General features: G+C 39.7%; 1 protein-coding gene across 1 annotated transcript; it reads right to left on the bottom strand.

The window, feature by feature from the left end:
- Positions 1–1,166: 1,166 nt before the first annotated feature.
- Positions 1,167–5,105, bottom strand: LOC141607208 (quinone-oxidoreductase homolog, chloroplastic-like). The gene is made up of 4 exons (XM_074426570.1): positions 4,895–5,105; positions 3,452–3,593; positions 2,720–2,811; positions 1,167–2,047 (listed from the first exon to the last, which is right to left on the bottom strand). Exons 1-4 carry the CDS (start codon positions 4,958–4,960, stop codon positions 1,358–1,360), a joined length of 990 nt encoding a protein of 329 aa, XP_074282671.1. The 5' UTR covers positions 4,961–5,105; the 3' UTR covers positions 1,167–1,357.
- Between the last annotated feature and the right edge of the window lie 9,814 nt (positions 5,106–14,919).

The raw sequence follows: 14,919 nt of genomic DNA, 5'->3' as shown, positions 1-14,919 counted from the left end.
CGAAACAAGAATTTGCGATATAGAGTATATTACTTGTACTATAACTTAAATGTCAAGTCAACAACTCTCGACGGGTGTACTCAATGGAGGATCTTAGCTATGTGGAGGAAAGTTTGATTGACTTCGCTGACCATTTATGTCCATATATATTTTACTTTTAGTGAGGGAGTGGTTGCTCGGCCCCTTTAACTTGGTGATTTAGTGTAAGTATTTATATGCGAGATAGTTTTCAAATCCTAGTCCTTATTTTTCAGTTTAAGAATCTTTACTGAATTTACTTGTCATTTCAAGAAAACTACCCGATATTTACTCTGTAAGCCAATGGTGGAGTTGGGGGGCTAGCAGGGGCCTTCGCCCCCTTGACGGATTATTTTTTCGAAATTATTAGTTACAGTTCTCGAATTATTTTCGAGTGTACCTTATATTATTAATCGTTCGCCCTCCCAAGTTTCAAATTATGGCTCCGCTACTGGTCACGAGTCACGAGTAACTTAAGATGCCTTAGTCAAGCTACCTACCTTACAAGGGTGGGAAAAGAGTGCACCACACATAAAAAGGCCATATACTTTGTACAAAATTCAATCTACAATCGTCTAGTTGGAATGTTGGATTCATCTTTGTACATTGTAATGGCCTAGTACATATCCCGTGAACTTTATATAAAGTATTATGTATATGTATATATATTCTCAAGAGCTTACGAACATTTGAACTAAGATTAAGAAATCACAATCCTAACGATATTTGATCCACTTATATATGTATATTTCGTCCCAATAATTTATTTATCTTTAATTAAAATATGTTTCACAAAGAATAATAATGGTAAACAAATGAATGAGATGAGGATGAAAGTTGTATATGATTTGTTCGATTAAGTTAACGAAAGATAGTGCAACTTTCTATGGTCGGTTGCAGGATGATTATCTCGTAGATCCCAAAGGTTGTTAATGTTAATACAGTAATAATTTATACAAATCTTCCCAAAAACATATTCTTCTATGAATTGAAATGCTTAGTTAGAGGTTTTGAGTTTGTTGTATCAAAATGAAATATAACATGTACTAATAGAAATGAAACGAATATGTATCGAAGTAGTACTTCATTGTCGATTCTATTCTTCTATAAATTCTTAAATGTGCCAACAAATTCAATAGAACAGGGAGTGAACAAAGCAAAGGTGAACTTCCTATAACATACTCCGCACGACATTTTTTTTTTTTTTTTTTTTTGACAAGAAGCAAAGAATAGCTTACATTATTCCAAACGTTACATAGTAAGCTATTCGACATTCAAGACAGAAATATATGCGTAAAACAGTGTGAAAAAATATACACAAACAAATCCTCCTTCCTACTCAAGGTTCAATTATAATTTTCCCAGTAGCATGCCCATCCATAATTTTAGCCCAACCATCTTCAGCTTTACTCAGGGGGTATCTCGAGTCGACTACTGTTTTAAGCTTTCCTTCCTTCACCAAATTCACCACATACTCAAAGTTCTCCGTCTTTAATGACAAGAACAGCGGAACCATCTGCTTCTTCGAGAATGTGAGTTTTTTCAAAGCATAAGTCCACATGGTGCCTGCGCTAGGAGTCAAATCTATAACCTTCCCTGTATCGCTCAAATTGGGTTCGAAGGTTGCCCAAGGGGAGGCAGGTCCACCATGGATGACATAGTCGTATTTCTTCCCAGAAGGGCTCTTCAAAGCGGCTCCTTCGGGGGTCTTATAGTCGAGAACTTCATCGGCACCCAAGCTCTTGACAAAATCCAGATTGCGGGCGCCACAGGTTGCAGTGACATGTGTGTTCCCGAGCTTAGCTAGCTGAACAGCGTAGTGGCCCACACCGCCGGAGGCAGCAGTGACGAGTATGTTTTTCCTATCACCAGTCCCATCAAGTTTGATATGTGCTACCTGGGTGAGTGCCTGATGAGCTGTCATAGCAGCCATAGCTAGGGCCGCACCGTCAGCTGCTGACACTTCTGGTGGTCGAGCCACTGTAAGATGCTCCTTTGCTACAGCATACTCCGCTAAACCACCTCCAACCTGACAGCCATTATAAAACTATTTCACATCTCCAAAAATTTTACGACAATCAATTCTAATTTCTTGTTACAGTTATGAGACTCGGGTACAAGTTGTGGACATGTATTAAAAATAAAAACGAGACTATAAGCTGTAAATATTTAGGAGCTTTTTATTAAAATGGAAATTTGGTGGGAAGTTGTGTACTAAACCAGTTGCAAATGATTTTCATTTTGAAAATTTATTTTCCGACTTCTTTCGGAGGAGGCCTGAAGGGCAATCAGGCACAAAAGAAGACAAAATCTGCACTGTATGAGTTGCAAGTGGTGATATCGGGCAGAAGGCTTGCCTGTCACAAACAATTGTGATAAATTCATACGGATACATATGAAGTGCAATCTCCTTGATGTGAATTCGCAAGGAATATCAGACGCTCATTGCTTAGTCTGACCCTTTTTCACCTTTCCCCCCCAAATAGAGGGATCGGGGTGGAGGAATTCCTTTTCACTAACAGATTGCTGATCGGCCTACTTTGGTTACAGGTCATTTGCAGGCCGGGTCATTTGGGTTGTGAACTTGTGCTCATTAAGGTTTATGTTTCAAATCAGTCAGTTCAGGCACTGGCCAATCCTAGTGAGGTTAATCTTAGCTGGTCTAGTTATAATTGGGGACGGGGTAGCAAGGGAAACTTACAGTAGGGGTAAGCAGGGCCACGACTTTGTCACCAGCTTTGAATCTCTTGATTGCTGATCCAGCCTGAATCACTTCCCCTGCCACATCAGTTCCTAACAGCCGGAAAGATTTTTCCGTCAGGAAGAATATTTTTCAACAAAAGGATAAATTGTACAGCAAAAAAAGGCTTTGGTTATATTAAGACTCATCCACTTCATTAAGGGATCGAAGCTACACATTAGACACATCGCCGGAAAAAATTGTGCAATACATTGAGGAACTTTGGGAGGTTAGTCATGACCCTTCCTAAAAGGCATGCATTAAAACTTCAAAGTGGCCAAACTGAGAATGACTACTATATGATCAATTGAGCCAATAACAGTTTAGCAGGACAGCAAACAATAATAATCATTGAATTAAACTCAGCAGACATACTAAAATAATCTGCTCAAGTAGATTCCATACACGACGCACGCAAACATCCTTGGACAGGTGACTCCACCATTAAAGGGACATCACATAAATACTTGCACATATCGAAGGAATGAAAATTTGTAACCAGATGTTTCCAAGACAAGAACTGGACTTTGGAAATTGGAGAGAAATACGGACACAGAGTAACTAACAGTCACACCCACAGGCCCACATTTTTCTAGGACTTATGAGCTGTGACATCAAAGACTCCTTCTCTAACATTGCCTAGTTAAGCCACAAGAACTACAAAAGAAGGATAACAACGGACTCCTGACAAACCTGGAATAACAGGGAACTTGCGTGGTAACAAAGGCCTCAGAATGCCGTTTTGTATCTTCCAGTCAATTGGATTCAAAGTTGCTGCCTCCACCTTCAGCAGCACTTCATCAGCCTTCGGATCAGGAACCGGGACCTCAACATGCTGCACCAAAGTTAGACAACCCTCATGAAATACAGTTTCAAATCACCAAATATCATGCTTCAACTACAACTGAACTTTCTATTTATCACTGATGTTTAAGGTGGATTTCAACAAGTGTAACCTACATCTTGAACAAATAGATATATAAAAATTTTAAAAAAATGCAAGCTTAACTGAACTTTCTATTTATCACTGATGTTTAAAGCGAGGGATTTGGAGGTAAAACTAGGGTGACAATTTCCTGGTTTGATAAGTTTAGCTGGGATTAAATGAAGAGCCCCTGTTTCCTACTTCCAAACTATGCTACTTCAATTCTCAAATGACATATACCCATATTCAACTCGATACTCAACAGATCTGTTTAGCTGGGATTAATCCAAGATTTTTTCTAGCAATGGTTCAAATAGAGTCATGCAATAAGGACAGGTATCTAAAACATATAATGTGCCTAGACGATTTTGCCTTACCTCTCAAGTATCCCTTAGTATTACTTTATAAACAAAAAATTTCATATTTTTTATACTTAATATGTGCCCCTTACCCTGTATCCTCATTTTAAGACATAGTTCTCTTGTCTCAAAGCCTGAGTCAGGAAGAGAACTACACTTAGATATTCAACACATAAAATTATACTGTTAATACCAACTACCTCCAAATTAAAAATCCCCAAATATTCAACACAATTACTACAGTCTTACACAAGTTTATTGTAACCCGACTTCTTTTAATAATTACTCCTTACTATTTACCTATTATATTAATATGGATGCATGGATCCACTTCACACTAAATTTGAGTAAAACCGTCTTGTATAAGACTAACAAACATAACCAATTCTCATTTGTGACGGGTACTATTCCGTCAAAAGTACTATTCCCATTTGCGACGTGCCAAATGTGACTATTTTATGAGAAAATGTGATCATTTTTTTATAGGTAACATTTTATGAACAGTACTCGAATGGTTACATTTTATCATTTTGTGGTCACATTTGCCCGTCGCAAATTGTGACCGTCACCGGGGAGAATTGCCGAACAAACATATTCAAACCTTCAACCTAACATATGTAATACCTAAACATCCACCAACTTGCAGTTTTCTAATCCACACTTAAATAAAAAATTCATCATATTAATTAACTATTAACTAATATACGAGTAACATCATCAACAATTACATCAAACAGTCAAACCATTTCACAAATTAAATTAATTAATTATTATATGACAAAACAACTGAACCTTATAAAATCAATAGATTAATAAAATTAATCAAGGAATTAAAACGATAGTAATAATAACCTTAAGAGCAGAAGCACCACCACCATAGCCAAGATACTGAAGCGCATGCATTACTTTCGTTTCCATTATTGTTGTTATTTCTGATTACTTTTCAATCAAGTTAGTTGGACAATATATAACGAACGGTGGAATAGAATGGAATATATCAAGGATAATAAGGTAAATTAATAGTGTACACTTCCCATATGTGTATCCACCCTTTTTTTATAAATTAAAGTGGGTAAGGGTGAGCACTATTTCTTATAAATAGTATAGTGAATAGTTCAGATTTGTCGGGCTGGGTCAGTTTTGCTTGGTTTTTTGCGGGTTATTTTGGTTGTCTTTTGGCGAGTTGATGCGGCCCAGCAAATTTTCGGGGTAGTTAAACTCAAATATCTATAGATATTATATGGATTTTCATATATTATCGTATCTTTAGAGGATATTTTATTACCATATTATAAATGTACTCTTGTACTATATATACCCTTCCTATGAATAAAGGTCTCACCTTTCTGCTCTATATTCTCCCATAAGTATAACTCTCTATTATTCATAACACGTTATCAGCACGGCTCTCTAGCCCTATTCTAATTTTAGTCACCCGAAGGCAGATATTAAGTAATGATTACACACCCTAAAATCTAAACAATACATGTCGACCATAATTCTTTGTTCTTTGTTCTTTCATCCACGTAAAGTCATGATTTCATTACACACTATTTTAGTCATACTTCTGCACTCGTGTAACCAGTTTGTCATGCTAATTAATTACTTCGTATTAATCAATACGGAGTAGAACTAAATTTATCATGCTAGTTTGTCATGCTAACTAATACATGTCGGCCACAATTTAGTCATGGATTTTGTCATTACAATGCATTGCTACATGTATGCACCAATTTATCATGCTAATTATTTATTAGTTTTCTTGTCCGTGTGTTGCACGAATATTAAAATAATGTGTGATAAATTTCACAATAAATGGAATTTCATGTCTAAGATTTTATGTATGCTGCATGACCAACAAATAATTCCCGTTAACATAATATTGACATAAGAATAAAAGAGTTTTTTTTAGAGGTAGTTAGTATTAACCATAATCATTCAATATCCTCCATATCTTTCAATATTGACAAACAAAGCAAGTAAATAATTCTCATATTGTAAATATAGCTAGTGTATAATCTTTGTCTATAGGCTCCTTATTCTAGCCTAAAATAGAGGCGCCCTAGTCACTATAAATACCATTGTAATTCATCAGTAGAATGTATCCTTTGCATACAATCAATATAACCCTTTCTATATGGTATCTAGGAGCTCTAAAAGATCCGTTAACAACCCTCTTTCACCTCGACAAGCCACCTCCTTCAAACGCTCCACCCCTATTTCCGTCACCATCACCACACCCGCCACTATGACAAATCCCGAAACCACCATCCCTAACCCTCACGACACCACCACACCGTTAATATCTCCCAATCTCACCAACTGTGTCAAGCTAACTCCTATGAACTATGTATCATGGAGGTTTCAACTCATGAATATTCTATTCGACTATAGCCTATTTGGGTTCCTTGACGGAACACATACCGCACCATCACCCACCATCTCGGGTGATGACAAGCAAGAAAAACCAAACCCGGCCTACCTCTCATGGCTAAAACAAGACGGTCTCATTCTAGGTGCTCTCATGGGCACTCTGAGTGCCACCGTTCAAGCTCTCATCGTGAGAGCCACCACCGCCAAGGAAGCTTGGGACATCCTCGCTTCAACCTACGCAAACCCGTCTAGAGCGCATATTTTACAACTTAAAGACCGTTTAGATTCCATAGTCACAACATCTGATCAATCAATCAGTGACTATATAAACTCTTTCAAAACATGTATCGACCAACTAGCTTTGTTGGGCAAAACCGTTGACCCCGATGACATTATATAGAAAGTCCTCTGTGGCCTCGATTATAACCTATATAAACCAGTCATCGACACCGTCCGTAATCGTGACAACTCAATTTCTTTCGAATTACTACATGAAAAACTACTCCACCACGAACAACTGCTCAAGCAACAACCATCAACCGATTTGTTTCAACCAACCGCAAACCTATCCTATCGCAACAACAACAACCGCGCCAACAATACCCACCGCCTGCCTCCCAATACAACCGTCTGCCCAACCAACCTTCTTCCTCCACCAACACTACCCCTCGTCCCGTTAAGGGTCGATGTCAATGGTGTAAGCAGATGGGCCATGTCATAGCCAACTGCCCTTTCTTTAGGAAACTTTTTCCTAATATTGTGTTGCCGGCACCACCATCTCGCCGCCACCAAAAACCACCGCAGGCCAACACCGCAACCGCCAGCAACCCCGGGCCCAACCCCAACTACCTGTTCGACAGTGGGGCCTCCCATCACGTCACTCACGACCTTGATACACTCGCCCTTCACTTCCCTTACCTCGGTCCTGACAACCTCTTCATTGGAGACGATTCCTCGTTGGATATTGCCAATATAGGTTCACTTCGCTTACCCTTCTCATCTCTTCAATTTAATAATGTTTTACATGTGCCTCGAATTTCTCGCAATATTTTATCTATTTCACAGTTATGCCGCGAAAATAATGCGTATGTAATTTTCTCATCCTCTTCGTTTATTGTAAAGAAAATTTCGACGGGAGCGACACTCCTCCAGGGCCGAGCTAAAGACGGGATTTACGAGTTGAGCCCGTCCCAAACAAGCGCCTATCTCACCAAGAAAGGCTCAACTCCTCTTTCGTAGTATCATAAATTAGGACACCCGACTTATGATGTAATGAAAATTATCAATAAAAATGCAACCTTTCCATTTTCCAATTTTTCATTTTGCAATTCATGTCATGTCAGTAAGAGCACGAAATTACCATTTGCAACATCGTCATTTACTACAACTGCACCAATCGAATTAATCTACTCGGACCTTTGGACAAGTCTCGTCCTCTCTCGAGAAAATTACAAATATTATGTTATATTTGTCGACCACTTTACTAAATACATTTGGCTATTTCCATTAAAACAAAAATCCGAAACTACTCAAGTCTTTCTCCGATTTAAGGCTTTAGTAGAAAAATATTTTAACAAAACCGTTAAACATTTTTTCTCCGACAATGGTGGAGAATTCCAAAAATTAACACTTGCTTTACTCGACAATAGAATCAGTCATTCCACCTCTCCGCCTCACACCCCCGAGCACAATGGATACGCTGAACGACGACATCGTCACATAGTTTAAACTGGGCTCGCACTACTGTCTCACGCGGGTCTACCCACCACTCTATGGCCCTTTGCGTTTAGTACAGCTACTTATCTAATTAATCGTCTACCCACTAAAACTTTAAACAATCAAACCCCGTACTTTAAATTACACAACGTTGAACCAAATTATGCGAAATTACATAATTTTGGATGTCTATGTTACCCGTGGCTTCGGCCCTATACGAAGAACAAATTCGACTATCGTTCTATACCATGTATCTTCGTGGGATATTCTACCACCCAGAGCGCCTTTCATTTCCTTGACCCTAAGACAAACCGTATATACACCTCTCGTTATGTTAAGTTTATTGAAGACGAATTCGCTTACCATCGTCTTCTTACCACCTCGCCAACCCATCCTACCCACACTAATCCCGATGATTGGTGTCACCTTGTCATTCCTGTGTTACCACAACCCACAATGGACGCTGCAAGTACCTCCCCTTCCGCTGCCCATCAATCTCGTCACCCTATTCATAACGTTTACACACGCCGAAATTCCTCATCCACCCTCTCCTCATCCGCTGCCAACTCGACCTCCACCACGATCCCATCCACCTCGGTCAACACCTCTACTCCGAACTCCCCTCCCCCACGCAATGTGGTCACTCGACTTCAAAATAATATTCGAAAGCCCAACCCCAAATATGCAAACCTTGCTCTGTTGGGAAATGTGTCCTCAACAATAGCGCGATCACATGATTTAAATATCATTATTAAATCTCATTTTAAGAATACATGTGAGATGTAATATTTTACAGTCAACTGGTCCACACATATCGGTAATGATTGGCTGACTAGAGTTTGACATTCTTTGTCGTGCGACGGTGGTGATCGATTGATCCCCTTAGGTCATACCTATAGGGAAATACTCTTAATTGATTATTTAATTGATCGTATACCGATACGAGTTAATTAAATTGCTTAAAATTGACGGATGATTTTGTGAGTATAATTTACGTATCTTATTGTAAATATGATTAAATGAGACACGGTCTAAGTAATCGAATTATTTTATTACTTAGATGAAATTATTGTTTCTAAACAATTGAAACGGAATGAATAAATTATTATAAATACAGAATGTTGTAGTTTATAATTTGGAAACATTTTTGGTACAAGTAATTACGAATTACTAGTCGATTTTGTAAATGACATATTTTATGAGTATGTTGATTTTTAATATGTTAAAAATACATTACATTGTGACATGTCATGTAACATGTTACATGTGACAAATTGACAAATGACAAAATAAAATGGACCATCCATTTTATAATGAAAGTGCCGAAATTATGGAGGGAGTTAGTGGAGAAATTGTGTTAATTGTTTAAGTGGAAAACACAATGATGAAAGCTAACAAGTAGCCATGCAAGCCTAAGCTTTTGAGAAGAGCAAAAATAAAAGGCATTGGGCATACTACCTGTTAGGCCCAGATTAGCCTGGCCTGACCATAACCTGGCCTGATCTTACAAGGCTGACTGAAGAAGACCAAGACCGGACAGTTCTAGCTGTTAATACAATCAGGTTACCTTATACTGGAAGAGAAGCCTGATGGTAAGGACAGAATAGCCTGGTAGAGTATTAAAGCAGGCTATATTAAGTTGAAGAAGAAGCAAAACGATTATATAAAGATATATATTCGTGTCCTATCTTCAAGGAAGAGGAAGTTAAAGATCAATCAAATAGGAACGAGTCCAGCTCCGACAAAAGGGAAAGACGTTGAAGACCAGTACAACGTTCGTTTTTGTGACTATAAATACTGTAATTCTAGCGTTGGAAAGATCATTGATTATTCATTAGTGTGAAATTAGTCTATTACTTATCTTCTCGTCATTTTTTAGCATTCACTTACTTAAACAAAATCTGTATTCAACCTATCAAAATAATATAAACACTATTCTTTTCTCCTGGTCTTTCCTTATTATTCACTTGCAATATACCAAACTTATAGAACTAGATACCCTGACTACTCTATAATTAAGCCGGATCCTTTCAGGAAAATCCTGCTAAAACAATTGGCGCCCACCGTGGGGCATCTAGTTCTTCAACCAATAAAATTCCCCTTATCATTTTTCATTTAATATTCACACACAAAAATGGTGGAACTTACCGCAGAACAACAATTAGCGGCTGCCCTGGCCAAGATCAAAGAATTGGAGACAATCCAAGAGAAGGCAGCCCAAGCAGAAGCAGAAATCAATAGGCTGAAAGAATCTGAGTCTAGCCTGAAGAAAAAATTGGAAAATCAAGCTTCGGGCTCCAAGACCAGATTCGAGCCAGGAACCCCATTTTCATCCATTATCAAAAACATAAACTTCTCCAATTTTGGAACCCCGGAGAAGGATACATTATCCGGTACCCCAACCATTCCCAATGATGAGACAAACAAAACTGAAGCAGCAATAATGATGGCCACGCTTCAGGAAATTCAAAAACTCCACAACAAAATAGAAAACATACCCGGAGTGCCAGACCCTGTGGCTGAAGTAGAAGTTGACAGCTTCGCAGATTCACCCTTTGCAGATGAAATTGCAAAAATTGATCTCCCCAAGAAATTTACTGTTCCGTCCATGAGAACTTATGATGGAACGTCTGATTCACAAAATCACGTTGCCATATTCAAACAGAAAATGTTGGCTGCCTCAATACCCAGTGAACTCAGGCAAGTCTGCATGTGTAAGGGCTTTGGTACAACCCCGATCGAGCAAAGATTACAATGGTTCATCAATCTCCCAAATGGAGGTATCAAGAATTTTGCGGAATTGATCAATGCCTTCAATCAACAATTCGCAAGTAGCAGAGATATGGCCAAGAGACCCAAGAACTGTTCAGGGTAAAGCAACTTCCGAAGAATCTCTCAAAGAATTCTGGCCGATTTGTCAAAGAAAAGGTGGCCATTCCCGATTGCGATGAAGAAAAAGCGGTAGAAGCATTGTGCAAGGAGTCCGCTTGACAAAGTGACATCTATGCAGACACTGACCAAAAAAGCATGCCCAACCTTTGCCACTGTTCAATCCATCGCTTTAGAGCATGTCAGATTGGAAGAAGACCTCAACTTCAGGACGAACTCATCCGGAGGAAAGCAAGGCTATGGACACACTAACAGAAAAACTCCTACCGTAAAGGAGGCAATCCAGATCAAAGACCCTATTCCAGGCCCGAACGATCTGAAGTCAATATGGCACAAGAACATAAAGGTAACCTTTCTAGCCTTCCAACTATTCCCGATTATAACTTTCTATTAATACCGCAGGATTAATCAAACGCACGGAAAACCACGGGAGATACGGTCGGATGGCCAAAGAAATCCGACAACCCCAGGAAAGATCCAACAAGATGGTGTGACTTCCATCAGGACATCGGACACACCACGGAAGAATGCATCCAATTCAGGAAACAGGTGGCATATCTTCTAAAGAAAGGGTACTTGAAAGACTTAATCCAAAGCAGCCCAAAGAACAAAGATGAAGGACAAAACAAGAGAGATCCAGAAGCAAAGCAGAGACCCTCCTCCTCCTCCCCCATCTATGAAGTCAAATTCATAAATGGAGGATCGAAATCGTGGTCCGACCCACTTCCCGCCAAAAGAATATCCAGGGAATCCGGACTCCAACCTCCTTCCAGGCCCAAGTCATTGCCTGCTATTACCTTTGATGACTCGGATCTACAAGGAATATCAGATCTACACCATGACAGCCTGGTAATCACCATGCAAATCGGTACAGCAAAGGTGTCAAGAATCCTGATAGACGGAGGCAGTTCAATCAACCTGGTGATGCTTGACGTCCTTAAAGCTATGAAGATAGACGAAGGGAAGATCATCAAGAAATCCAGCGTCCTGGTTGGATTCAGTGGAGAAACAAAGAACACCTTGGGGGAAATCAGCCTGCCTACCTATGTGGAAGGCGTGGTTTCATATGAAAGATTTGGAGTAATGGATTGCCTATCCTCGTATAATGTAATCCTGGGCAGACCATGGATCCATAATGTCAAAGCAATCCCATCAACATACCATCAATGCGTGAAAATTCCAACAGAATGGGGGATAACCACCATCAGAGGAGAACAAAGGACGGCTCAGGAATGTTACACTCAGGCTTTGAAACCCTCAAAGTCAGGTAAGTCCCTCGCATAGCAATTAAAATCACTGTCGGGGAAGAATATGTAGCACAATCACGAGATGGAAACAGGAGAAGTCATATTAGATCCAGAATTCCCCGACAGAAAGTACTCGTAGGGTCGATACACCCGACTCAATCGGACCACATCCGGTCGCCTTTCTCAAAACTAAAATGTCTTGTTTTGCTTGGTCACATTTTGATATGACTGGTATAGATCTTTGATGTTATTACTCATAAGTTGGAAATTGACAAATCCTTTAAGCCCGTACAAAGAAAAGAGAAGAAAATTCGGCTGCAGAGAGGCATGAAATCATCAACCAAGAAGTTGACAAGCCATGGACATGGGAATGATCGGGAAGTAATGTACCCGACCGGCTTGCAAACGTGGTAGTCGTCCAAAAGAAAAATGGCAAATGGAGAGTCTGTGTAGACTACACCGACTTAAACAAAGCCTGCCCAAAAGATCCATTTCCCCTACCACACATCGATACAATGGTAGATGCCACTGCAGGCCACGAAATGTTGACATTCATGGATGCCTCCGGGATTCAATCGATAAAAATGCACCCAGCAGACCAGGAAAGCACAACTTTCATCACTGAAAGAGGTATATATTGTTATCTTTGCTATGCCCTTTGGATTAAAAATGCGGGTGCAACCTACCAAAGGCTAGTCAACATGATGTTCAAAGATCTGATAGGAGACACCATGGAAGTCTACATAGATGACATGGTAGTCAAATAAAAAAGGCGAAGACCACGTCAAAGACCTGGAAATAGCCTTTCAAATACTGGAAAAATTCAATATGAAGCTCAACCCACAAAAATGCCACTTGAGTCTCAAAGAGGCAAATTCTGGGCTACATGGTGACAAAAAGAGGAATAGAAGCCAGCCCTGAATAGATCAAAGCTATTCTGGAGCTAGAACCACCAAAGACAGTCAAAGACATACAAAAGTCGATGGAAGAATAGCGGCCCCGAACAGATTCATTTCAAGATCATCGAAAGATGCAAATCGTTTTATAACTCGTTAAGGAAGAACAAGGACTTTCAATGGACCCCGATCATCGGCGCCTTTGAAGACACGAAAATATATCTATCCTCTCCCCCTTCTTTGGCAAAACCAGTCAAAGATGAACCCCCGACAAAGTATACATCGATCCGTAAACTTCTTTGTCGGTGCGGTCTTGGTCAAAGAAGCAGACGGACAACAACACCCTGTCTATTATGTAAGTAAGAGTCTCTTCGGATGCGAGAGATCGGTATGGCCTACTTGAAAAATATGTTTTAGCTTTAATTATGAGTTGCACAAAATTGAGACCATATTTTGAAAGTCACCCTATAATAGTCAGAACCAATCTTCCTATCAAATCTGTACTTAGGAAACCAGAATTGTCCGGACGAATGTGCAAATGGTCACCCACTAAGCACATACAATATAACATTTGAACCAAGGACAAAGCAATTAAGTCACAAGCATTAGCAGATTTTGTGGGTGATTTTAGTCCGACCCTAGAACCCGACCTAATAAAAGAAGTGAATAAACCGACCAAGACCATACGGACCTAGAATGGACCCTATTCGTCGATGGTGCAGCCAACATGAGGGGCACAGGATGGGGTTAGTACGAAAATCGCCACGGGGGATAAGATAGTACGGGCTATAAGTCGTGTATTTGAGGCCACCAACAATGAGGCGAATATGAAGCCCCGATAGCCGGATTAAAGGTATGTATTGACCTTGGTGTGCAAAACCTAAAGGTACGTCATCGATTCCCTTCTTATCTCCAACCAAGTAAATGGGATATATCTTGCAAAAGACTCCAAAATGATACTTTATCGGACGTTGTCCAAATTTTAAAAGGAAAATTTGAAATTTTAATATTGACCAAATTCCCTGGGATTTGAATACCAGGCCGATGCCTTAGCCGGCCTAGGATCCAACTTTAGTCCCCTTGACTTCGACAAAATACCCATCGTGCATTTATTAGAACCTGCAATAAATAAACAAGATGAAAGTTTCCCAATCTATATTGCTAATTCTTGGACAAAACCTTACTATGACTGGCTACAACAGGGAATCCTTCCCTTAAATAAGCAAGATGCCAGAGCACTAAAAATAAAAGCTGCTTCATATACTATTATTGACAACGTGCTTTTTAAGAAATCGCAGGCCGGGCCGTACCTCAGATGCCTGGAACCACGGGAAGCGAGCGAGATATTATCGTAAATCCATGAAGGATACTTGTGGAAATCACAAAGGTGGAAGAAGCCTGGCAAGCAAAGTACTCAGAACAGGTTATTATTGGCCTACCTTGAGAGCCGATTGCCTGGATTTTAGCTCTAAATGCAAAGCTTGTCAGATTCACGGACCATATATACATCAGCCATCTGAGGAACTATATTCCACATCCGCACCCTGGCCATTTATGAAGTGGGGCATGTATATAGTAGGAAAACTACCTCAAGCACCCGGACAGAAGGTTTTCATGCTAGCAATGACTGATTACTTCTCCAAGTGGATAGAAGCTGAATCATACAGGCAAGTCAAGGAGAAGGATGTCATAGCATTCATCAAACACAACATCATATGTAGATATGGCATCCCCTCTGAAATAGTATGCGATAATG

The sequence above is a fragment of the Silene latifolia genome, chromosome 1 (genome assembly GCF_048544455.1).
Source record: "Silene latifolia isolate original U9 population chromosome 1, ASM4854445v1, whole genome shotgun sequence".
NCBI classification, from domain to species: Eukaryota; Viridiplantae; Streptophyta; class Magnoliopsida; order Caryophyllales; family Caryophyllaceae; genus Silene; species Silene latifolia.
Note: the sequence above shows the minus strand (reverse complement) of the source record. Positions and strands in the feature narration are given on the sequence as shown.